This window comes from Heptranchias perlo, chromosome 3, assembly GCF_035084215.1.
Source record: "Heptranchias perlo isolate sHepPer1 chromosome 3, sHepPer1.hap1, whole genome shotgun sequence".
Taxonomy (NCBI): Eukaryota; Metazoa; Chordata; class Chondrichthyes; order Hexanchiformes; family Hexanchidae; genus Heptranchias; species Heptranchias perlo.
In genome coordinates this window covers 75,997,171-76,024,701 of record NC_090327.1, presented here as the reverse complement: position 1 = coordinate 76,024,701, position 27,531 = coordinate 75,997,171, and the positions used below count along the sequence as shown (strand labels likewise).

Sequence of the window (27,531 nt, the reverse complement as noted above, 5' to 3'; positions counted from 1 at the left end):
GGCCACAAAAACGCCAGCACAGATCCTTATTAAGAAAACATTCTTTATATTCTGAAGAAGCACAAAGGGAACAGCAGATGTTAGGGTAGCTATTTGGCCAATATTGGACTTCCAGAGGTGTGCATGGAAATCAGGAAACACAAGTAATAAGGCCAATAAAGTCCAGTAAATCTTTGTTTATAAGTTATATAAGATCTCAGGAGCTACAGAACAAAATTTAAAAATTGTATATGTTGTAAATCTAAACAAAAACAGAAAATGCTGGAAATTCTTGAAGGTTTATACTGGAAATGTTAATTTGTCTTTTATCTTAACAGATGCTGACTGACATGCACTGTATTCCCAGCATTTTCTGTTTTTATTTCAACAAATGAATGTTAAAGGAACATTAAGGTTTCAAATGGGCTATTTCCAGGCAGCATCAGTTCTTGCGGCCACATTATACCTGTTGTAGTAAAACATTTACAATGTGGTTTGGCATCTTTATCTTAGTTTATGTTAAAACAGAACAAAAAATAATGTATTATTGCCAGATGTTACTGGCAATGGATGATGTCATTGTCAGCAATTACATTGTCTCATTCTCTTTTCTATATAACCAGACAAATTGACTTTCAAGATACTATTCACTCACATAGAACTGTGACAATAAACTTTTAAACATGAATTTGCTACAACAGGACATGAATTTGCTACAACAGGAAACAAAATCCTGAGAGCAGCAATGACAATACTATTTAAACCAATGATCCAAATTCCGCAGTAAAATGTTGATCTAGCCATTGCTCTGTAACCTTTCACCTATACAACGAACTACGGCTCTATCCGCAGAGGAAGTAAACATTCTGCATTCTGTAAAGTTATACACTGCTTTTAAAACAAAAATGGTGGCGTGATTTTAATGCGTCAAGTTGTGTGAAACATTCCTCTACGGCTGCCTGTCCTTTTAAATTCCATGGGTAAGTTCCCCGCTGTTTTACCAAAGGTGAGGAGTCTGTTACGACATGTTTTTTGGGGGGTAGGGGGAGGGAATTGCGGGTTGCACATTCTTTTAACCATCATTTTAGGTAAGCTGCCAGAGCCCTGAACTCAAGCAGCTCTATGAGTGATTTTGAAATGTTTCTGTTTGGGGAGAACTATTGTAAATGCTCCTGTGGAACCTCTTGAATTACCACTGACAAAATGATGCTAAGGAATAAATTAGGAAACCCTGCACAGAGCAGCTCCTTGCTGTGACTAACCCAAGTGCTGCCTCCATAAATATTTTTATGTGCATATGCCTTCAGCTGGAGGGATCCTTGCCTGCATGTGTATCAAGGAGTTTTCTCGCAGCCCATGATGGTCTGTATTATATATAAAGCCTTTTCTTTCTTCACTGTGTAGGTTGAAGGTTGGAGACTCAGAAATCACAATTTCCAGTAACATTGGCCTTGAAAATATTCACGGTGTATCAGAAAGAAGATAATGTATTAACAATATACTCCTAGTAATACCAATAATAAACCAGTAAATGGGCTCAGGCTGGGAATGCACATGGATGACTGATCAGGAGGTCTAGGTGCAAAAGCATGCCACAGAAAAGTAGTCAATGAGACTGTGAGCTAGTCCATATGTTATGGCATAACACCTCTGCAGCCTTGCTTTTGTCTCATTGGTTAATATTCAAAATGATTTAAAAAAGAGTTAGGGAGCTAGGTTAAGTGTGTTCAGCATGTGTGCATGTAGCCTGCACTGACTCTGCCCAACATTTTTAACTCTATTTTCAAAATGTTTGTTGGTAACCTTGGTGCCAATGATCTTACAGAATCCCTGAAAATCCCTCAGGATCCCCAGACCCCAGTTTGAAAACCACTGCTCTCTGAGACCCAAGAGAATGTTTTCAGGCTGCCTAACGTCCTGCAAGAGCTGTTATATCTGCTGTATTAGAAACTTTGTATTGGAATTTCCTTGCTTTTCAAGACCTCCACAACTCTTTCTGGATTTCACTATTTGACTCTTGGGCTATGCAGACTCAGCGTGGTCTCCCATGGAAGCAATTTCTGGACTGATGGCACGCTGCGCATTTCCAGACCCAGTCTGCCTGTCCCAGAGCTCTTGTGAAAATGACTATATTTTTGAGGCCATTCTTCACCTCTGTCTGGATAACCCAATTTGATGTTAATGGAGATTACCCATATTGGAGTTTATAATCACACTACATTATAGAGCAGTTTCACCTTTCTAAGTAGTATGGTTAAGCTCTGCCTCTTTTAACACAAAGATTGTTAACGTGTATTAGGTATTTACAATGTTGACCATGGCATATTAAGCCCAATATGCTTAATAAGCCCAATGACAACTGGTTTTACCCTGATTGTGTGAATCAGTGATGTATAAAAATGCCACACCTGGAAATGCTGCTGCAGAGGAAGTAAACCCTTCAGGAACCCCTAGAGCCTGACTGTACTTAGATAAATAACCTAGTTTGTGATTAAGCTTGTTTGTAGTGCAATAAAAGTTAACACGTAAAACCTCTTATTGTTATGCACTTAAGAGGCAGGGGGCCATATTTTTCTCTGTAATGTTGTTAGAAAACTTTACCTACAACTATAAATAATTTTCTTCAATGTTATTCATGCACTGTTTTTAATTATAAACACCATCCCCCTTCTGCTCGATTGTGCATTTTATTTGTAACAATGAATCATAAAGTCTCTCAAAACTACAGGCATAGATCCAGTTTTGCTGGTATCGCAAAATCAGGGCTGATTTGCTCAAGTCCTAGTGGTCAGGGTTTGAACACACAATCTTCTGGGCCAGGGTGCTACCATCAAGCTCACAATGTCATTGAACCAAGCTGGTAATGCTAGACAATCAGGAGCACTCTGCTGTGAAAACGCCACATCATACCACCATGTTGGCCTTTGAGGTAAGTCACTGTATCTGCTGTAGTTCAATCTTCTACAAAGCAAATTTATTCAATGTAGGGGCATTTGTAATACTAGGTACAATGACATCATCACACCACAGACAAGGCCTTGAAAACATTATTAGATGATATTGCTCCTGCAAGAAGTACTTCTATGCTTTTCTTTCCATTGTTGGTGTGAGTAAATTTTAATAAATGACCAGCATGTGACCTTGTAGATTGGAAACAAGCTAATGAGATGCCCGTTTGCAAAAAAGGTGGCAAAACAGACCCAGGCAATTACAAGCCTATTTGCTTTTCACCAGTACAGGGTACAACATTAGAACTGATTATTCAGAATAAACTTTTGACCATATGATAATAAGCTAGCAAACAGTAGCTAATATGGCATCAGAAGGGGCAGAGCCTGCCTGACCAGCCTCCTTGACTTTTTTTGGAGGAAGTGATATTCCAATTGGAACTGTGGCAAGCCTCATGGTGAGTCATCCTTAGACTTCCAAAAAGCTTTTGAGAAAATTCTGCAAGAAAAACTGCCACCTAAGCTTAGAGTGGCGTGAAATTCCAAAAAAAAAGCTGAAAAGGGATTAAAAGGTTTTGAAGCACCAGCTATAGGTTAGAGAAGTGATGTTGGGTGGTAGGGTGAGGGAATACTGAATCGAGTGCCTCAGGGATTGGTGCTGGGACCCCCACTGTTTCTAATTTAAATTAATGACTTGGAGTCAGACGTTCAATGCAAGCCAGTCAAATTTGCAGGTGATATCAAATTGGGGTGCCTGTGCAATTGAATCTGAAGAGGCAGCCAAAGAACTACAAAATGAGTTCGCTAAAATCTGCAAATGGGCAGCCTATATTGAGGAAATTCAATATAGATAAGTGTAATATATTGACATTGGAAGAAATGATGGATGCCAAGCATGCTCTATGAATGTTGTTGAATGAACTAAGTGAAGCTGAAAGAGGTCGGGGAAGGGAAGGGGATGCTAACAGACCAATTAATATGTCCAGACAGCTTGCCGAAGCGTGGAGCCAAAAATCTGGTGGTTCCATGAGCGAGCCGAGCTGGAAGTCGGCAGTCATAAAGGACGAGGTGCAGCTGGTGGGGGGGAAACATTCCTCCTAGCCCCACAATATTTTCTCAGGCCGTTTTTGGAGCGGCCTGCAGTGGTCCCTTTAAGGACCACTGGTTAGGCCGCTCACCATCTGGTACAAATGGGTGAAGCATACACGGCGCAGAAGAGAAGTCACTGATGGAAACGTAGGAATAGAATCATCCGAGGGCAGGACACAGAGTTGGACAACAGAGAGGTGGATGGCATAATCAACTGCGTCGAATGCTGTGGAGAAGTCAAGAAGGACAATACGTGTAACTGAACAAATCATATAATTTGTATCTGTTCAAAAGTAGTTTGGCTCCTCGCTCAGCTTTGCAGTCAACCAAACTAAACTTGAGACATTTGTATTGAGCTAGGTTTGTGACAAGATACTGGTTGTAAGTACCTTATGTAACTCCTTATTTTGACGAGATTTTTGTTATAAGAAGAACTGATGGTTTTTTTTTTATTCGTTCGTGGGATGTGGGCGTCACTGGCGAGGCCGGCATTTATTGCCCATCCCTAATTGCCCTTCAGAAGGTGGTGGTGAGCCGCCTTCTTGAACCCTGCAGTCCGTGTGGATGGATGGGCAGTTCTGTATCCATCCAGTTCTGGATGGATAAGCTAGGATGGCCAAATGGCCTTCCTCCTCTTATTTTGTGATCTTGTAGCAAATCACATTTCCACAAGTGACTGAGAAAGAGAGAGAATTAAGAGTAGATTTTACGCAGGGAGTACATATCAGGAATTCAGATGTGGAGGTCATTTGGCCACACAGAATTTTCCGTTCACACAAAATCCTGTGGGTCCAATGACCTGGGAGTGCATATTGGTAATTGATCTCGGCACATGATATATGTTCCAGACATGAGGAGCTCCACACTGAGAGCAAATTTGTAAAATCTACCTTTATTTCTGACATGTCTATGTTTATATAGATACTCAGGTAAATATATAAATTCACACATACCAAAATATACACCAAGTATAGGTGGACAGAACAAACAAAAGTGATATAAGAAAGAACAAAGGTTAGGAATGGAATATCACAATTTACATCATGAAGGCCCAGACTAGATCAGAATTACATACACCTTTGTAATCCATCCCAGAATATCCCTTATTCTGATGTTTTACACTTTGCACACAATTGGAAGCATCCTCCCACATTCATCAAGCTACACTTTCCAAGCTGATCAACAGACTCTCTACCACATACATTGAGAATTTGTATGAGATATTTGGATATTTGAACTATCCAAGCCCCATTCCACCACCACCCTCCTCCGCCTGGCTGAACTTGTTCTTACATTGAACAACTTCTCCTTTGACTCCACTCACTTCCTCCAAATAAAAGGCGCTGCTATGGGAACCCTTATGAGCCCTAGCTATGCCCGCCTTCTTGTGGGATACGTGGAACATTCCTTGTTCCAGTCTTACTCAGGTCCCCTCCCTCACCTCTTTTTCCGGTACATTGATAACTTTATCAGTGCCGTCGCCTGCTCTCGCCCCAAACTGGAAAACTTCATCAACTTTGCTTCCAATTTCCACCCTTCCCTCACCTTCACATGGTCTATCTCTGACTCTCCCTTCCCTTCCTCAACTTCTCCATCTTCATTTCTGGGGATAGGCTATGAACCAATATCTATTATAAGCCCACTGACTCCCACAGCTACCTTGATTATACTTCCTCCCACCCCGCTTCCTATAAGGGCTCCATTCCCTTCTCCCAATTTCTTCGGCTCCATCGCATCTGTTCAGACGATGCCACCTTCCACACCAGTGCTTCCGATATGTCTTCCTTTTTCCAAAAACCGAGGATCCCCATCCAATGTAGTTTGACAGGGACCGCGACCATGTCCGTCCCATTTCCCGCACTTATGCCCTCACCCCATCCTCACCCTTCCAGATCCATGATATGGTCCCCCTTGTCCTCACCTTCTACCCCATCAGCCTCCACATTCAACGTATCATCCTCCGCCATTTCCGCCACCTCCAGCGCGATCCCACCACCAAACACATCTTCCCCTCCCCTTCCCTTTCAGCATTCTGAAGGGACCGCTCCCTCCACGACACCCTGGTCCACTCTTCCATCACCCCCAACACCCACTCTCCTCCCCACGGCACCTTCCCGTGCGAGCGCAGGAAATGCAACACCTGCCCCTTCACCTCCTCCCTTCCCCCTGTCCAGGGGCCCAAACACTCCTTCCAGGTGAAACAGTGGTTTATTTGTACTTCTTTCAATTCAGTATCCTGTATTCACTGCTCACAATGCGGTCTCCTCTACATTGGGGAGACCTAACGCAGATTGGGTGATCGCTTTACTGAACTCCTCCGCTCTGTCCACAAGCGTGACCCTGATCTGCCGGTCGCTTGCCATTTTAATTCCCCTTCCCACTTTTACTCTGACCTCTCTGTCCTCGGCCTCTTACACTATTCCAATGAAGCTCAACATAAGCTCGAGGAACAGCATCTCATCTTTCAGTTAGGCACTTTACAACCTTCTGGACTCAACATGGTTTTCAATAACTTCAGATCATAACCACTGTTCCCATTTTTTCGGACAGCGGGTGCTGGTAAGGTTCTGATGTTGCCATTTACAGCTCCTTTACACCCATCTTTTGTTTCTTAACCTGTCCCATTACCACCCTCCTTGCCTTGTACCATCATCCCTTTTGTCATTTAATCACTCTTGCCCTCCACCCTATCAGAGACCTTTTGTTTTGTTCTTTCATTCCCTCCCCTTCCTCCTCCCCTTTCTCTGGCTCTGTACTTGTTTAAAAATTGTTTAATCTTCAACTTCTTCCAGTTCTGAAGAAGGATCATCGACCTGAAATATTTCTCCACAGATGCTGCCTGACTTGCTGAGTATTATTTCAGATTTCCAGCATCTGGAGTATTTTGCTTTCCATACACACGTGTGTGTATATATAGATACATATACACACACAGATATATGAGGTATAATTTTAGCAGCAATTCATCTTTATATATCAACATATGGAAAAAAAACAATCAATCTTTCAGAGCTTGAATCAGTGCTGACAGTTTTCCAGTGTCAGGAGTAAAGCATCAAATTCCCAGTGCTGATGGGAATGATAATATCAACGTTTCAAGAGCTGTGTCAGTGTAGAGACAGAATGTTGTATTTAAATACTATAAATGACACCTGTATGGATCAACGTCAAGCTTGATGGGTTCACACTTTAAGCGACCTCATGATTATCCCAAGCAGAAGGCATGTACAGTGTGTGAGATTATGACTATAGACAGCCTAGATATTTTATTTGGATCTAGTTTGCTACAAGATGTGTACGGGCCTGTGTTAGTTTATATGTGTGAATCAAATAGAAAAATTCATAACAGAAAATTAAGGGATTGATTTTAACTGTTCCCGCCGAGCTGGAAACTGGCGGCAACGGGTCACACACCCATTTTACACTCCACCCGATTTTCCTATCCAGTGATCAGTTAAGATCGACTCTGAGATTTCTTCTAGGCTCCCCTAATGACTCACTGGGGGGACTTCTGACTTTGGGCAATAGTGTAAAACGGGTAATAGGGAATTGGCAGCCGTTTCACAACTCTCCCCATTATTATTTTGACTGACTTCAATGGAAATAAAAATTGGGAGAGATATAAAACAGGTTGCTGATTCGCTATCATCCCTTTTACTCTATTGCACAAAATCAAAATTAGCTCCAGTAAGTCTAGCCAATGAGCAAATGAGCCATACAGGATTGAAAGTCCCATGTTCAATCCTTTGTGCTGAATTCGCTGATCTCAGTCAGGATGGCAGTTGGAATGCCAGTATTAGCCTCAGTGTTTCTGGGTTTGGAAATGTCGATCTGCTCCTGATCGCTATCCAGTGCCCCCTGGTGGAACTGCAGGTGTAGATATTAGATGAGGAGACTTAACTGTGGTGTCCCCTATAGTTGAACAGCCTGCCAATACTGATTGCCAATGTTCACACATTAATATCAGAGGACACTCGGCACCTGTAGAGGTCTGTCTTCAGGAGAGTAGGAGGGGAGAAAATTGGCAAAGAAATAAAAATAAAACTTCCTTACCAAGCTCCACATCCTGGTCGTCTGTGATGATAAGAATGATGTTGGGCCTGATGTTTCTTCGGTCACGCTGCACACGTCCTTTAAACCGCTGTGGTTTTAGGGTTGAGCTGAGGACTCCTATCAATTCAGCACTCAGCATGACCAAAAGCAGGATAAATGGTGAGAGCTTCATTTTGTCAGCTTGTTTCAGACCACAATAAGGAAACAAGAGTGTCTTTGGTTTCACCACCTCTTACCAAGTGATCTGTAATTAAAGTGGAACAAATTAGAAGAGTCAGCTTGAATATAACGAAAGTTATGAACAATATGAGGAGGTTAATAGCATCTTAATATGAAGACATTTTCTGGAGTTTCGAGCTTTTTAAATCAGGAAAGAGTTGCCCTTGAAAGTGGACATTTCATTAAAGAACAACTAAACTGTGATGTGAGATGCTGTATAAAAAAATTTAAACCACAATAAACAAGGAGCAGAAATAGACATTGCAAAATGTCTTTTGTAGAAAATCTTGGTTAGTTTGTACTGACACTGAAACAGAGCAACGACCAGTGTAGAGCTACACCAGAAAATTTAGCTGCTCCTAAGACCAAAATGAAGCCAGGAAATAGGTTACATATGTTTTAGATTAATTAACTAAAAATATTCATAATAATTCACTGAACAATTCTCTATTTTATCCAAACACTTCAAAAATGTATCACTTTTATGAATCTATAGCTATGGCTATGATCTTACAATGAAACACTTAATAAGCGGTGGTAACTGGAATCGTCAGAAGGTTTTTGATATCCACAGTGTCAGAGCTCAGGTTTTGCACCTGTACAACATCAGTCCTTTCAATGGAGCACAAATAACTTGGTACATGGCTCGAATCCTATCATGCAGTGATGAACATTCTCTGAAACTACCTTTCCCACAAGAAACACATCGAGTGACATTGATCGTCTTTATCCACATTACTGAAACCTACAACTGTACATAACCTAGCAACGATCCAGTCAACAGGAACTCTCAGTGCAATGAACTTTTGCTGAGCTCCTGTTATTTTAAGCTACGTGCAGACTCTCCACACATATATGCACACTCGCATATATACACATGCAATAATCTGAGCTCCCTCCGCTTCTGCCATTCAAAGAGCCGTAGTTCCATGAGTCCTAATATGCCCAGGAGGGGGGAAGGGGGCAGGTTTAGCCACAATCCATCTAAATCCATCTGCTACAGAATTGAATGATAGGGACTAAGACCAAAGGTAACTTACTCTACTTTGACATTTCCTCCATTCAGCTGTCACACTGGCAGCTTTACACATTTAAGAATTCACTTGGATTGAAAACTGAATGTGTGTATAGTTCAATGTGATTAGTGACTTACTAAAAGACTATTTAACAAAGACATTTAAGACAAGCATACACATTTTTACCATTTCCGTTCAAAGGGCAGAAGTCCATTATAATTTAACATTTGCAAGCATTGTAATTAGGAGACAGCACATGAGATTCACTATCAAATGGTCTAAATGAACATATAATGAGTTTCATCAGAAGACCGGATTTTCACACCTGGGATTTTGCCCTTGTGCTCTAGTATGAATAGTCGCTATTACAGTAGCCAACGCTGAGAGATCAAAGCTACTTAAATAAAAGGAAAAGAAAACAGACAGCATGTACTAAGGACACCATTATTAAAAAAATTGATGTCAGCATGTGTAGTTGCAGCAGAGTCCATTACTGAAAGAGATACCCGATTCATTAAGGGAGCATAAGAAAAATCTCTCCACCCTCGTGGATTCTCCATTACCTTTAGTTCTTTTTAACGGAACTTCAAACCCAGGAAGCTTTACAGAAGGAGGTCTGTAAAGATTCTGAAAATCTGGAACATATTATTACAGCTGCATTACTAAGTAGCGCTGCATGCAGTAGCTGATGCAGGGCTGATCACTGCCCCATTCTGCAAGCTTCAGTGGTCAAGCAGACTCCCTTGCACTTAATGGACAAGTGATTGATGCTAGTGGCTTTTATACAGTATAGCTACTACTCAAGTAATGAACATAGCAGTCGGGGCAAGAACACAACAGTGTTCCACAAGTCTTTGAATACATAAAAGGAGGGATAAAAATCAATTAAATGTTAAAAAAAACATTCAAAATGGCATCTCCTAACCCAGGGAGTGGGTGTTAAATTCTTCATTTAATGTCACTATCTGTGTGAAAAGTACTGTCGATGGACACTGCACTGCAAAAAGCAACTGCTTCAAAGTGTTAAAGCATTTACTTGATGGCCTATGATGATGTTTAAAAGCACACACACTGTTGCTGAACATTATTCTACTGTAAGAGCAGTACCGTGGCTGCATCCAAGGCAAGATTAGCAATTTACTAGCGTAAAAGACAATTCCGAAAACTCCCACATAATACAGCCCTACAATAACACAAAGAAGTATTTTCAGCATAAATCTGGACTGCAAAAAAAGCCAGGCAAATGTCAGTACAGTACTCACAGATTACCAAGACGCTGAGAAAACTAAGTATAAGATTCTTCAATAACACTTACTCTAAGAAAATGAACCAGGCTTCTGGAAATGAAAAACCTCAGTCGCTGGGTGAGCTGGGCCTCACTGCCTACATTTAGTGATGTACAGCAAACTTTGCAGACACTGTTGACCCAACAACTGCAGTTATTCAGACTGCATTGAGTAAACACTGGCACCAATGACTTTAAATAAACCCCCACAGTATGTAGTTGCAAATGCCAGACAATCATACCTCAGTGACAATGCGAAAGAAAGGAACATCATTGCCAAAGCAACTGGCTTTAGGCTTTCTAATTCAGCTGTACAGTTCTGCAGCCTGAAGCATCATTTTTGATGCTGGAGGAGAGCCAGAGATACCTGGGATGAAGTTGTTCAGCTGTGAGAGACGAAGATCCATATCACTCATCTTCAAGCATGGACAATTCTCCATTCAGTGCTGACCTTTTCAAACCTGACATCCCCACACAGACTAGTTTCCTGCTGCAGTAGGAAATAAAGCTGCAGAATTAATACTGACAAAGTGTGGTGCTCGTCTTCAGGGACAAGAATGCCAGTATTTCTGTGCAGGATGCTATGAGACAGCTTGCTGGCACTTCACAGGTCTCTGAAACCCATTCCCTTAAATGACAGCAGAAACACTGACAGCATGTCAAACAACAGCCTTGCAGCTAGAAAATTACTCCAAAATCAAGGCACTGATGGGCAGCTAGAAAATTACTCCAAAATCAAGTCAGTGATGGACAGATAACAGTATTGCAACAATCTGAGGTCATTCTGCCAACACTGCACTGTAATTATTTACTGCTGTCTCATCCAAACAATATACCTCATTACAGAATCTGTTCATAAACCTTAGCAACCATCAGGGTCACTGTTCTACCTCACGTACAATGAGATATTACATTGTGATATACTCTTATTTTTCAAAACTAGACTTTTTTAATACTTTTTAAAAACACTTCAATCATCCTTTGTTCTTTGAAGCTTGTCTTATATGTCAAGCTTTTGGTGAAAAAACTTATTGCACTTTCAATAGGAAAAACCTCATTGACTGTGGCAGCAAAACCCAATACAGTGCATACATAAACACCCTACGTAGGAAATATCTAGTCCTGCTCATAGCTTATATTTTGTACCTCAAAGGGGCACGGGCTTCATGAAAAATATTTCGGATACCTTCTTTTTTTGTTGTTTGGGGACAGAGAACAACATGTGTAATCTTAGTTATGATGACATCAGTGGCATCGTGAATGGGTTGAAGAATTGAACTGGGATTTTTCTATTGCGACTGGTTCAGTACCACGTCACGTATTGCACCATTTTGCGGAGCCAAGTTACCTAGATTGTTCATTATGTGACAAGTAATGTCCACTGCTGCTAGGCTGGTTTGTTGAAAACTGGAGAAAAGCCCAAGTTTTATTACTTCATTATTGTATTTAGCGATTCCCTTTATTGTATTTACATGTAGTTTTCTTTCATTCCTTAGGTTCACAATTATATCAAGAAAACAGAATGAATGGATATTAGTAAGGCTTTTGACAAGGTCCCACATGGCAGATTGGTCAGAAAAGTAAAAGCCCATGGGATCCAAGGGAAAGTGGCATGGAAACTTAGAAACATAGAAGCATAGAAAATAGGAGCAGAAGTAGGCCATTTGGCCCTCCGAGCCTGCTCCGCTATTCAATATGATCATGGTTGATCCTTTATCTCAATACCATATTCCCGCTCTCTTCCCATACCCCTTGATGCCTTCTGTGTCTAGAAATCTATCTAGCTCCTTCTTAAATATATTCAGTGACTTGGCCTCCACAGCCTTCTGTGGTAGAGAATTCCACAGGTTCACCACCCACTGAGTGAAGAAATTTCTCCTCATCTCAGTCCTAAATGTCCTACCCTGTATCCTGAGACTGTGACCCCTCGTTCTGGACCCCCCAGCCAGGGGAAACATCCTCCCTGCATCCAGTCTGTCTAGCCCTTTCAGAAATGTTTATGTTTCAATGAGATCCCCTCTCATTCTTCTAAACTCGAGTGAATACAGGCCGAGTCGACCCAATCTCTCCTCATACGACAGTCCTGCCATCCCAGGAATCAATATGGTGAACCTTTGCTGAACTCCCTCTATGGCAAGTATATCCTTTCTTAAGTAAGGAGACCAAAACTGCACACAATACTCCAGGTGTGGTCTCACCAAGGCCCTGTATAACTGCAGTAAGAAATACTCGCTCCTTTACTCAAATCCTCTTGCAATGAAGGCCAACATACCATTTGCCTTCCTAACTGCTTGCTGCACCTGCATGTTTGCTTTCAGTGACTGGTGTACAAGGACACCCAAGTCCCTTTGTACATCAACATTTCCCAATCTATCACCATTTAAATAATATTCTGCCTTTCTGTTTTTCCTTCCGAAGTGGATAACTTCACATTTATCCACATTATATTGCATCTGCCATGTATTTGCCCACTCACTCAACTTGTCTAAATCGCCTTGAAGCCTCTTTGCATCCTCCTCACAACTCATGATCCTACTTAGTTTTGTGTCATCAGCAAACTTGGAAATATTACATTTGGCTCCCTCATCCAAATCATTGATATATATTGTGAATAGCTGGGGCCCAAGCACTGATCCCTGCGGTACCCCACTAGTCACGGCTGCCACCCCGAAAAAGACTCATTTATTCCTCCTCTCTGTTTCCTGTCTGTTAACCAATTTTTCCTGTCTGTTAACCAATTGGCAAGTTGGATTCAAAATTGGATCAGTGGCAGGAAGCAAAGGGTAATGGTTGACGGGTATTTTTGTGACTGGAAGGCTGTTTCCAGTGGGGTTTCACAGGGCTCAGTACTAGGTCCCTTGCTTTTTGTGGTATATATTAATGATTTAGACCTAAATGTAAGGGGCATAATTAAGAAGTTTGCAGATGATACAAAAATTGGCCGTGTGGTTGATAGTGAGGAGGAAAGCTGTAGATGCAGGAAGATATCAATGGACTGGTCAGATGAGCAGAAAAGTGGCAAATGGAATTCAATCTGGAGAAGTATGAGGTAATGCATTTTGGGAGGGCACATAAGGCAAGGGAATACACAATAAATGGGGAGATACTGAGAAGAGGTGTAGAGGAAGTGAGGGACCTTGGATCCCTGAAGGTAGCAGGACAGGTAGGTAAGGTGGTTAAAAAGGCATACGGGACACTTTCCTTTATTAGCCGAGGCATAGAATATAAGAGCAGGGAGGCTATGCTAGAACTGTATAAAACACTAGTTAGGCCACAGCTTGAATACTACATATAGTTCTGGTCACCACATTACAGGAAGGATGTAATTGCACTAGAGAGGGTACAGGGGAGATTTATGAAGATGTTGCCAGGACTGGAGAGAATTTTAGCTATGAGGAAAGATTGGATAGGCTGGGGTTGTTTTCATTGGAACAGAGGAGGCTGAGGGGTGATTTAATTGAGGTGTATAAAATTATGAGGGGCCTAGGTAGAGTGGATAGGGAGGACCTATTTCCCTTAGCAGAGAGGTCAATAACCAGGGGGCATAGATTTAAAGTAATTGGTAGAAGGATTAGAAGGGAGCTGAGGAAATTTTTTTTCACCCAGAGGGTGGTGGGGGTCTGGAACTCACTGCCTGAAAGGGTGGTAGAGGCAGAAACCCTCAACTCATTTAAAAAGTACTTGGATGTGCACCTGAAGTGCCGTGACCTACAGGGCTACGGACCAAGTGCTGGAAAGTGGGATTAAGCTGGATAGCTCTTTTTTGGCCGGCACGGACACGATGGGCCAAATGGCCTCCTTCTGTAACTTTCTATGAATCTTTGATAAGTGTATTATCTAAGGTAACCCTCTCCCAAATTAATCCCCTCCATTCATTTTTGATTTAAAATGTCTTCCCCTGTTTAGGTTCCCCACGACATGAACCATTCACCAGCTGAGAGCGTGGGCAGTCACTTTATTGTTTGGTCTCTGGTAATGTTAAACTGGGAGCCAAGCAGTGCTGAGGAGGTGTCAGAAAATGGCTATTCCACCCATTTTTCTTTTCTCTCCAAAGCAAAAATCTAACTGCCACTTCCTGCATCCTCCCCCCACCCCTCCCCAAGAGACAATACGACTGCAAGGTTTTTAATGAGAAATTTGCATTGGAAAGAACTGGTGCAGAATCCTTGAGCCAAATGGCCTCCTCTTATGCCGTGAACTCCTGTTTTTCTATGGTTCATTTTGCCCCGATACAGGAAAGCCTGAGGTCATGAAAATGTTATATATATGCAAAAGCAAAATACTGCGGATCGCAGTTCTGATGAAAGGTCATCGAGCTAAAACGTTAATTCTGTTTCTTTCTCCACAGATGCTGCCTCACTTGCTGAGTATTTCCAGCATTTTCTGTTTTTATTATATATATGCAAGTTCTTTCTTTCTTATCAATATAGCTATTAGCAAGCAAATCAACAAATTAATCTGATCTGCGTTCAAAGGATCCTATTGATCTTTTGACTAGTTGCCATTATCTGAAACCTAATTGAAATGAAGCAAGCAAAATCCACATCATTTGTGCCAGAAGGAAACAACATAAGGCACAACATATACTGCAGATATCTTTTTAATGGATCATTAAACCAATAGAAAATTAGAATCTGGTGTTCTGCGGATGTGCAAAATGCCCACTGCAAACCTGTAACCAAAAGTTCCAGCAATTAGATACTACAGGAGTGATTTGAACTCCCTCCGCCTGGTAGAAACGGAATAAATCCTGTGGGGGCGTGGGGGGAGGCGCAAGAAGAAAATGTCTGAAGAGGTAAGTGTTAAAATCGTTTTTGTGAAATCAAGAGGAGCAAGAATGTGGGCCAATGCCGCATGGGCCCCCCTCCTCCCTCACGATCACAACCTCCCGAGACCTACCTTTTCCCAACCGGCCATGTTCCCGGGCTGCCCCATATTGCCCTGGCCTGGAGCCGGTGAGCTGCATAGGATGTCTGGGTGTGTGCAGCTCGCCGCACGTACATTAATGAAGCCCTGCCCTCAAAATGGACTAGCTTTCGGCCAGCCGCCTGGAAATTAAATTACCCCCTCATAAATCCACCCACTGTCCAGATTTACTCATTGTAGTTTAAGATAAAATTTGGCATTAAAAATGTGACATTTTTGCAATTGTGAGAATTATTCTTCCTTTCCAATATTCTCCATCTTATTTCTTCCCACCCTCGAGGGACCCTGCCAGCCAAAAAATGGATAGGAAATCTAGGCTTGAGTGTTGGCAAGCTATTTGACCGTGAGGAGAATGAGAGGTGAGCCTGAACCTCCCCTGATGTCCACAAATGCACAATGGATAGTGATTGAGAGATAGTACCCGGCTGGTATTTTCCCCTCCCTTGCCCTGACAAGCTGAGTCCAGCCACTGCACTGATTGCGATCATGACTCAGCATAACACCATGTGCTGCATTTACCCACTGAACCATCATCAAAGTGAACTAGATAATCTATTTCTGATTCATTTTTGTGCAACATCAAGGATCCTGAGTGACTTGGAGGTGGAATTGAGGTTTATCCCACCCCCGGGGCAGGGAAGAAGAAAAACCTAGATGGTTCTGTGGAGAGTGAGAGACAGACCGAGATGGAAAGATGGAAGGGGAAGTGTTGTTGCAGTTGCTGGCTTGTACCATTGTTACAGGCTATCATTAAATACACTCTATTCTATATACATAGCTGCGTTCAGATCATTGACTGGAGAAAGATAGGAATCCTGTTATCCAGTTCTTACATGGATCTTTACAGACTGAAAAACAAAATGCTCATTTTTCCTTTTGGAAATGCTCAAGTGATATAAATAGTCAATATCATGGCCAGCCACATAAAATGTAAATTTCTGTGATCTTGAGGTTAAGCATAACCCAATGTTAATTTCATCATTTGTGAAGTGTGTAGGCAGCTTCAATTGTGGAGATGTTTGTCATATTGTATGTTTATCATATTGTATGACATAGCCACTATTATGCCATGTGATGATACATTATCAGTGAAATGTATAGAAGATAATAAATGCCCGCTTCTAATGATATTCTGTGCAGTTGCAATAGTTTTACTCTATTTATGTTGTGTTTAGCTGGCTGCGGGTGACATCGATAGCCAGCATACTCTATAGTTACAGTAGTGTATGATAACGCCCTCAATGAAGGACTGACAATTGTGACATGATCACTGCAAGTTTATTGTGTGATAATCCATAATTAGGTGCCAGGAATTGTATAGTCAGTGTATATGATATAAAGGAGAGTGGATGAATGATGACAAAGGGGGTTCACGTAATATAAATTATACGAGCTAAATTTGAGCAGCCTGTTCATTGTCTAAACCTTCAAATTAGATTACTGCAATAATTTCTGCCCAGCATCCAGTATACTATGTATTATACCAACTTTTTCTTTAGCCACTGCCACTTCTTACGATGTTAGAGCCATGAAATTTGACCTTCATTTTTTATTTTAAATGGTGAATTAAAAAGAGTTCACCATCCTCCATATAATACATGACTCATAACACATAGATTGGAGAGTCTTACATGGCAGTACTGTAACACATTAAGACACAAACTAAATCAGTTTATCAACACCATCTTAACCCTTAAATGTGTTATATCCTTGAAGACTGGGTTATAATACACATACATAATGCACACAAGTTGGAGTTTGTGAGGGATAGTTTTATTCTGTTTCCTGCAAATTATTGTTTGTTGGCAGCATGTGTCAAGACAGGTTCTTGCAATCGGTTCACAGACTAGGTGTGAGGACAAGTTGGCTGTGACATCTCTCATCCTGTTGATTGCTAGGGCTCATTTGGCTGATCTGACTGGCTAGGTAGATGCCCCCCATTCCTGTCCCACCTGAAGCTCAATGCTTGGTTGCAGAGGAAGAGGACTACTCATGGAAGAGGACTACTCTGCCAGTCTAGGGTATATGACGTAGCTATGTCCCTGCTAGACCAAACCTCCAAGGCATCTATTTTTGGTCAGCCCATACCTTACACAGTTCTGGTCACCAGGGAAGCATTCAAGCCTTGGTGAAAGTGCAGAGAAGAACCAGGCTGATCTCTAGTCTTAGAGGTCTGAGTTATGAAGGAAGACTTATGAGCCCAAGACTTGGGCTATTCATCCTTGAAAGGAGACATCTGAACAGGTGATGTTACTGAGGTTTATAAGGTAATCAAAGGAATGGAGAAGGTTAATCGGGAATACTACTTTAAATTAAATTGTAAGAATAGGACAAGAGGCCACAGGTTCAAATTAATAAAAGGCACATTTAGGACTGATATCAGGATGTTCTTCTTCACACAAAGAGTGATCAACACATGGAATGGATTACCAGATAGAGTGCTGGAGTTGACTCCTCAAGACATTTAAGAAACAATTAGATGCTGTAATAAGGGTCATTCTGGATGGAGGAACTAAGATGGGTCTAATGGCCTTCTTTATCCATAACTATTTTGCGATCTGAAGTAAAGTGCTTTAATACCATGTGATTTTAACTGTAGTGGTTTTGATTTTATTTGACTATGCGTTAAAGGGCATAGCATACACGGCATATGTTATATACTGGATGGAGAGAGAGTGGAGCACAAGGCAATGATCCTGTTGAGGGTTTCAGATGATACTTTGCAAGAGTGAAGCCTGATAGGATTGATAGCAATCGAAACTCAAAGACTGACTTACCATTGTAATCCTCTGACACCTCTTCGCTACTTTTTACTGCTATCTTTTAGCCTGTGCTGTTGCTGCTGTTTCTTTTTTGCTCTTGCTTTCAGGTTTTGGTAAGAACGTAAGAAATAGGAGCAGGAGTAGGCTATACGGCCCCTCGAGCCTGCTCCACCATTCAATCAGATCATGGCTGATCTTCAACCTCAACTCCACTTTTTTGCTCGATCCCCATATCCCTTAATTCCCCTAGAGTCCAAAAATCTATCCATCTCAGCCTTGAATATAATCAACGACTCAGCATCTACAGCCCCCTGGGGTAGAGAATTCCAAAGATTCACAACCCTCTGAGTGAAGAAATTCCTCCTCATCTCAGCCTTAAAAGGCTGACCCCTGGAAAATGGTGAAGAACCTCGCAGAGTATTAGGTTTGTGATTGAAATAACATAGGACCTCTCAGAACATCGTGATTGTGGCTTCACAGAATAACTGGCATTCTTGGAGGGTGAATTACAGAAGTCAGAATCTTTTGTGTAATATAAGATGATATTTCAGCCCATGTTTTCTTTACGGTATGATAGTCCTGCTCTGATTTCACAGCTGCTTCTTCAGGTCATCATAAAACTGTTTAAGCATTTAAGAACTATTATAGTGAACATCTATCATTGGCGTGAAATAGTTTTTGCATCACACCAGTACAAGATGAACAGTATAACTACAATTTAACTTTGTGAAAGTCACGTGAGGAAGTACGTGTGTACAGAGCTGCACATTGAAATACATATGAACAAAGCTGTACATTGAAGTCCGCATATACGTAATTGGTAATTAAAGTAATCATGAATAGAACTGCATATTGAAATTCATGTGCATAGGGAACTGTGCATTGAAGTACTCCTGAAAGGAGTTATGTATTGAAGTACACATGAACTGAGCTAGGTAGTGAATTCTACATACATAGAGTTGGTTCTTTAAGTAGACATGAGCAGAGCTGTGCATTAAAGTACATGTGCTCTGAGCTGCTCATGGTAGTACACATATACAGAGCTGTATTTTGCCTAAGGGAGACTTCCAGGCAGGGCCGAATAATTCCCCACTGTCCACATTCACTGCTCTAAAAATAGCACCAGTACCAAGCTGGTGCATGTACTGTAACTGCACTATAAAATACTAAAATAAAGTTAACAGTTTTCCAGAGGTCACTGACTGCTTTGTTTTTGTGCCTATATAGTGACTTTGAGACTTTCTAATATTTCTTAGGTAAGCATTACCTGCAAGCTAATTGTGCATGATGAGACTTTCCTCACCAGTTAAATCTATAAATGTTATGCCACATGATATATCTATCTCCACATAGGGTGCCTGGATAATTGATGAATAACAGAATAAAAGAAAACAGACAACCTGGTAAATGGCTGTAATTTTTTTTTTAAAAACTGCATTAAACTGAGTCCTGTTTGACCCTGAGCTGAGCTTCAAATCTTATATCCATGACCACCTAATTCCACCTTTGAAGCATCATCCATCTCCGCCCTTAACTCAAACCCACCGACACTGAAATCCTTATCCATACTTTGATCACCTCCAGACTCTATTTCTCCAACTGTCTTCTCCCTGGCCTCACGAGTTCCATCCTACGTAGACCACAACTTGTTCAAAGCTCCACCGCACCCAATCCCCTATCATAGAATCATAGAAAATACATGGCACAGAAGGAGGCCACTTGGCCCATCATGTCCGCGCCGGCTGAAAATGAGCCATCCAGCCTAATCCTATTTTCCAGCACTTGGTCCGTAGCCCTGTATGTTACGGCACTTCAGGTGCACATCCAGGTACTTTTTAAATGAGTTGAGGGTTTCTGCCTCTACCACCCTTTCATGCAGTGAGTTCCAGGCCCCCACCACCCTCTAGGTGAAAAAAATTTTCCTCAGCTCCCCTCTAATCCTTCTACCATTCACTTTAAATCTATGCCCCCTGGTTATTGACCTCTCTGCTATGGGAAATAGGTCCTTCCTATACACTCTATCTAGGCCCCTCATAATTTTGTACACCTCAATTAAATCACCCCTCAGCCTCCTCTGTTCCAATGAAAACAACCCCAACCTATCAAATCTTTCCTCATAACTAAAATTCTCCAGTCCTGGCAACATCCTCGTAAAGCTCCTCTGTACCCTCTCTGGTGCAGTCACATCTTTCCTGTAATGTGGTGAACAGAACTGTACACGGTACTCAAGCTGTGGCCTAACTAGTGTTTTATACAGTTCTAGCATAACCTCCCTGCTCTTATATTATATGCATCAGCTAATAAAGGAAAGTATTCCATATGCCTTTTTAACCACCTTATCTACCTGTCCTGCTACCTTCAGGGATTTGTGGACATGCACTCCAAGGTCCCTCACTTCGTCTACACCTCTCAGTATCTCCCCATTTATTGTGTATTCCCTTGCCTTGTTTGCCCTCCCCAAATGCATTACCTCACACTTCTCTGGATTGAATTCCATTTGCCACTTTTCTGCCCACCTGACCAGTCCATTGATATCTTCCTGCAGTCTACAGCTTTCCTCTTCACTATCAACCACAGCCAATTTTTGTATCATCTGCAAACTTCTTAATCATGCCCAATACATTTAAGTTCAATCATTAATATATACCACAAAAAGTAAGGGACTTATTACTGAGCCCTGTCGAACCCCACTGGAAACATCCTTCCAGTCACAAAAACACCTGTCGACCATTACCCTTTGTTTCTTGTCACTGAGCCAATTTTGGATCCAACTTGCCACTTTCCCTTGCATCCCGTGGACTTGTACTTTTTTTGACCAGTCTGCCATGTGAGACCTTGTCAAAAGCCTTGCTAAAATCCATGTAGACTACATCAAATACACTTCCCTCATCTACCCTCCTTGTTACCTGCTCAAAAAGTTCAATCAAGTTAGTCAGACACGACTTTTCCTTAACAAATTCATGCTGACTGTCCTTGATTACTCCGTGCCTTTCTAAGTGACGGTTTATCCTGTCCCTCAGAATTGATTCCAATAATTTGCCCACCACCGAGGTTAGACTGACTGGCCTATAATTACTCGGTCTAGCCCTTTCTCCCTTTTTAAACAATGGTATAACATTAGCAGTCATCCAATCCTCCGGCACCACGCCTGTAGCCAGGGAGGATTGGAAAATGATGGTCAGAACCTCCGCTATTTCCTCCCTTGCTTCTTTTAACAGCCTGGGATACATTTCATCCGGCCCTGTGGATTTATCTACTTTCAAAGATGCTACTCCCCTTAATACTTCCTCTCTCACTATTTTTATCCCATCCAATATTTCACACACCTCCTCAACTACAAAGTCTGCATCGTTCCTCTCTTTTGTGAAGACAGACGCAAAGTATTCATTAAGAACCATGCCAGCATGTTCCGCCTCCACACATAGGCCCTACTCTTTCCTTAGTTATCCTCTAGCTCTTAATGTATTTATAAAACATATCACTCCGTCCTTGCCAATCTCTATTGGTTCTGACTCCCAATGCAAATTCAAAATCTTTGTTCTCATTTCCTTCATGACCTTGTCCCATCAATAACTCTGCAACCTCCTCCATCCCTACATGCCAGCTTGTACCCTCCGCTCTTCCTGCTTGTGTCCTTTTCTTTCCTCCTTCGTTGGCTCCACTTTCAGTGGCACAGCCTTGAGACATCTCGGCCCAAACTCTGGAACACTCTCCTTCTGCCTTGTTACCTCTCCCCTACCCATCAAAACCCTCCTTCAGACTTACCTCTTTTGACTTTACCTTCAGTCACCTTCGCTAACTGCATCATTGGTCTGCATTCACCTTCTCGCATCATTGGTCTGCATTCATTTTCACCTCTATGAAGCACTTTGGGACATTTTACCACCTTAAAGGTGCTACATCAATGCAAGTTGTTATTATTATAAACTACACCTCCACAAATTGCTGCATCTCCAGTTCAATTTCTCCAACTTGTGCTGTACTCTCAGCAATCATCAGAGTCTATTTCAATAATTCCTGAAACTGCTGCTTTTCAGTCGAGAAAGCTAACAAAAAACAAATACCACTCCAACTAATTTGTTTGTTCATTTAATTTAAATTCATTTTAGGTTATTTAAGTTTTCTTTGAAGAAAACAACATTAAGTATTTTGTTATATAATTAAGAAATAAAACTTGAGGCCTGAAGGGAATGATTTTGAGCTACAGGAATGTCATCTGTTGCCATATCTGGAGATTATTCCAGTGATGGTGTCACTAGCTGTGCTGGGAACAAATCAGTGTACCATTGTAGTACAGTCCACCTCATTGTAACTCACTGCTTTGGAGGCAACCATGAAGCTCCCTATAATGAAGGTTGCACTGTGACAAGGATCCAATTATTTAAATCCCCAGCTGTGTAGAGCTACATGGGAAGAGAAAGTTGCAGTACCCACTGATCAGCAAGAGGGTAGACCTGATGGTACCAGTTAGATCCGGCAGAACCAGAGAGATTACACCTCAAGACTCTTGGAAGCCAGTTTCCAAAATTCTCTCCAAATGGTCCCCAAGGCCTCAAGGCCAGTGGTCTAAGTATCCACATTGGATGAACTGACTGGACTGGAAGCCCCTCTTTCAGGGAACAGATATAGTTGTTGCTGGTACCACCACCAACTCCAGACAGTGCTGCACCGTATCGAATTCTTGTTGGATATAGACACTGAGGATGGCTTTGGACTCTGCTATGACCCTTGCCTTGTCTCTCAGGTCTTCCGAGATGGTCCTCAATGATATGGGTGTGATGTGCATCCAACATCCTTCTTTTTGGAGCATGACCCCAGTGATCCGAGTCCACAGGCTCAGGAGCCAGGGGCTGACTGCTGCAGAGCCTCCCCTCTCCACTGTCAGATCTCATTTTCACCTCTTGACTAAATTTAGTCTAGTAAAAAGATTGTTGAAAGTAGGGTATTTGTTAATCTTTGTGTCACACAGTTCTGCAAAGGAGACAGCTTCTAGGTCTTGGGGAGTATGGTCTGCTTATGATTCAATTAAACTCAACATTTTTAAAACCCCTGGAACAGAAATTTACATTTGTGATGAAAATCTTGTCTGATTATTAGAAACTGAAGCTTCCTCAAAGGATTAATCACATTGCTTAAATTCCTATTCCTTCACTTATTTCTAATTTTCTCACCTTCTCTTTGGAAACCACATTACAGAGAGAAATGTACTTGTCATATTAAGGAGATGAATATAATTAAATCGAATGAGGTAAAGCACCTAATCACAAAGCAGTCCACCTGAGACTGTCTGAACAATGCTTACTGCAAAACATTCCAAATCCCTCTTTTCTGCTAAAACTACATAAGCACCAATTTTAACTGCCCCCACCTGGCAGAAACTGGGCGAGAAAGCAGTTAAAATATCGTGAATCAGTTAACCCCTCTTTACCGCCATGTCCGGATATTAACCTGCTCTTTTGAGCAGGTGAGCAGATCACCGGCAGGAAGGTAGCGGGATCCTATTTTAAATATGCAGATCGGGTCCAATGATGTCACCAGGTCCCGATCTGCAACTTCAAGTGAGGCCTGAGTGGGGTGGCAGTGTCGGCTCCCCCGTCAGGTAAAAACTGCCGGGCGCTGGATCCTGGGTCAGAAGAGGCCCAGAAGATAAATTTTAAATTCATTTTTCCGGTTTCCTTGTGGGCCAGGAGTGACAGGAATGCTCCTCCAGATCTCACAATGAAGCCTTAGGCCTCCCTCGCACCAGGCTACTCCTACCCCTGATCGTGGCAAGACCCCCCCACTACCGAACGCAGCCCCGGCCTCTCAGCCTCTACCCCCTCCCCCATCGCAGTCTCGACCTCTCAACCTCCCCCCCACCCCCCCCCCCCACAGCTGCCCCTTCTCCCTATCGCATCCCCGAGCTGTCCCCCCGCCACTAACTGTCAAGCTGGCTGGCTGTTGGGCGGGAGACTGCAGCATGTTATTTAAATGAGGTGCTGCAGTTAAGATTGGCAGGGCCTCCACATCCCTGGCCTTGCGCTCCCCTGCACCCACCCACCTCCCCATTGATATTGGGACCTATATTTCTACAGTCTCCAGCATATGTAGGCAGGAAACAAGAAAAGGACTGAAACCTGGCATTACTGAATATTGCACACAATGTGCTGTGTTTTAATACAATCTCTGGGAATTGTTAGAAAATTTTCAAAATGGCATTCATCTCTGATGACATTTAGTGGGACTCGCGGTAATGGTGACAGGACTAATGCCCAAAATGAGATATGCTGCATTGTAATTGCAAGGTGCAGTGAAAAGTCTTCAAGCACCAATTTCCCATCCTACAATTTTCTCCTGACCTCCCCTGGGGATGCTGACTCTTGCTGGAGTATGGGTTCATTCATGCCAGCTGCTCTGCAGTACCCTGCACAAGTGTCTATCCTTCATGTGTGAACCTAGACAGTGAGCACTGACATCCTGTTCGATCATGAAGAGAGCCCTCAAGCCTCACATTAACCTAACATCCACCCACCCAAGTGCACTTCCAGCAGGAAGAAATGGATAGCAATCAGGAGTAAGAACCCTGGGTGATTCTTCTTTCGGAAGCCCAGAGGTACCCAGCTGAGATCCTGGGAACCAATCCTGGCCTGTGTGGCTTCGTTTTCACGCTGGATGATCTTGGAGTTTTCAGGCATCTTTGTAGAAATAAGTCTGCTCCTGCAGTAAATTTAGATATGAGTAGTGTTCCACGTCAAGGCCTCAGCTATTTGGGATTAGGTATTAGGAGTGCAATGGTCATGCAAAATAGTGTAATGAAACAGCATGTCATGAAATAAGTTGGAAATAATGAATCGTATGAAAGACCTTCTCATGAACTTATGAATCTTTTGCTGGCCCATGCAAGGACCCCCCTCCCTGGATCATCTTTCAATGAGAGGCTTGATGCATACGTGAGGGAGAAGGGAATAGAGGGATACATGAGTAGTGTGGGAAGAGGTAATTAGGGGAGCAGGAGACTTGAGTGGAGTATAAGCATGAACATAGTCCAGATGGGCCGAAATGCCTGTATCTGTGCTGTAGATTCTTTGTAATTTTATGAATGATAATACCAACTTACTCCAATTGATAATTTGATCATTTGCTCAAGATATGCAAAATTCAACAAACCCATGTTGCTTTTCAAGATAATTGCTTCTCATCAGATCGAATGTGTAGAAATGACCTAACAGAACATGTTGAAATGAACACTTATTAATATAAACTGATCACAATTTGAATCAGTGTAGATAAGCCATGCAGCGAAGTGAGGATATTATAAAGCAGCTCTGCAGTACTCCTGTGAAGGTTTCTCCTGGATGATGAGTTTCGTCTTTCCACATACTAATCAAGGTTAGATGCAATTGAAGATGACTCATTGGTTTATTGAAAATGATGGGAATGTGCTTCTGGGCTGGCCCACATGCATCATTTGATGGGTTGAATTATAAACAATAAATATTTTATCTCAGCTTTAGCTCAGTGGCAGTACTCATGCTTCTGAGTCAGAAGGTCGTGTGTTCCAGCCCCACTCCAGAGACTTGAGCATAGAATCTAGGCTGACACTTTAGTACAGTATTTAGGGAATGCAGCACTGTCAGAGGTGAGTTTTTCAGATGAAATATTAAACCGAGGTCCCGCCTGCTCTCTCAGGATCTGTGGCACTATTCAAAGAGGAGGGGATCTTCTGTCGGTGGCCCTCAACCAACACCAAAAAGAGTTTATCTGGTCGTTTACCTCATTGCTGTGTATGGGATCTTGCTGTGCGCAAATTGGCTGTTGCGTTTGCCCATATTACAACAGTGACTACGCTTCAAAAGTGCTTCATTGGCTGTAAAGCACTTTAGGAATTCCTGAGGATATGAAAGGTGCTATATAAATGCAAGTTCTTTCTTTCTTTAGCTGCAATCCAGGCAGAAACCAAGCTGTCTCATGGCTGACCCAATGCCTTTGCTAATGTAATATAAATTTAGTCAGTTTGGGTGTATATTTCAGCAATTTTGCAAACATGATCAATTCAAACTGAAGCTAACCAACAAACTGTTATTTAACATTTAATGTTTGTAGTTAGGATCTTTAGTGGATTTTTTATTTTAACAAAGGAACAAGCAATCTCACCACTTTATATCTAATCTGGCATAATTTTATTGGGCCATAAATGTTTATGCCTATTTCCTGAAGCAAGTATATATGTACTGTGCCCAATTCTGCTGCCGATTTAAATTGTCAGAATTGGTAATAATCATCATTATAATCCCTCAAAAAATGACCCTACATTTATGGAGATGATTTAAGGCAAGTTTGGCGTGGCATTTTATAGCTCCATTTTTAAAATATTTGTGGTTCCACAATGTTATATTTAGTATAACCCCTTCTACACTATTCTGATATACTACCTGACAGCGCTCAGTGCAATTTATATTGAGTTGCACAGCTAAACATATTGAGTTTCTGGCTTCATTGATGAAAGTACTAATATTTCAGCCAGAGGCAGCTACATTAAATTAATATTTAATTCTGGGATTTTCAAAAGTCACTTCTGGAGAGAAATGTCACATAACACAGCTAAAACACATTCTGGGCTTGTAGTTATTCTCCTTAAAACTATATTTTAGAACACTTAAAAATGGTTTGTAGGTTTAAAAGAATCACCATGCATATTGTATAAATAGAATACACAATGCAAAATAATGGACTTTCTCTTAAAGTGACTGACTGCCATCTGAAAATTCCCAGATTAAATATTAATTCAATGGGGTGGCCAGGACAAAATATTAATAGTTTCACCAATGATGGCAGGAATTCAGAAATATTTATCATGTTCTCCATTTTATTCATCTTCATCATCTAGGAATAATCAGGTCTTCCTGACTCTCTTTCATGTAAGCCAACTGTACACATGTTTTAAAGGCAGTAAATTGTCATTGAATTGCCAGAACCAAGCTCCTAGTCTCCATGGAGCACTGTATTCCCTCTATTTCCTTCAGCAAACAGTGGAGTAGACATGTTGCTAAAACAGCAAATATGCAGCCGTGATTGAAAGAAAACTGAAAAAAAACAAAATCGACCTGGGAGGGAGATCCTGCTGACACACTAGTGTTACAGAGCAAACACTGAGGTAACATCAACTATGATGACTCGTTTGGAGTGCAAAATGGAAGGGATGAACAGGTCCATGGAGCGGTTCTGTAAATATGAATATCCTTATGTAAGTAACTATGAATATAAAAGTAAGATTA

General features: G+C 41.7%; 1 protein-coding gene across 10 annotated transcripts in view; it reads right to left on the bottom strand.

Moving 5' to 3' along the window:
* LOC137316085 (extracellular sulfatase Sulf-1-like) overlaps window positions 1-27,531 on the bottom strand; it is a 441,788-nt gene that overhangs the window by 148,277 nt on the left and 265,980 nt on the right. For all 10 annotated transcript variants that reach the window (XM_067980325.1, XM_067980324.1, XM_067980323.1 and 7 more), the window contains one exon: window positions 8,070-8,313. In XM_067980325.1, coding sequence (XP_067836426.1) covers window positions 8,070-8,241 — 172 coding nt within the window. In that variant the 5' untranslated portion in view covers window positions 8,242-8,313. The remainder of the gene's footprint in view (window positions 1-8,069; window positions 8,314-27,531) is intronic.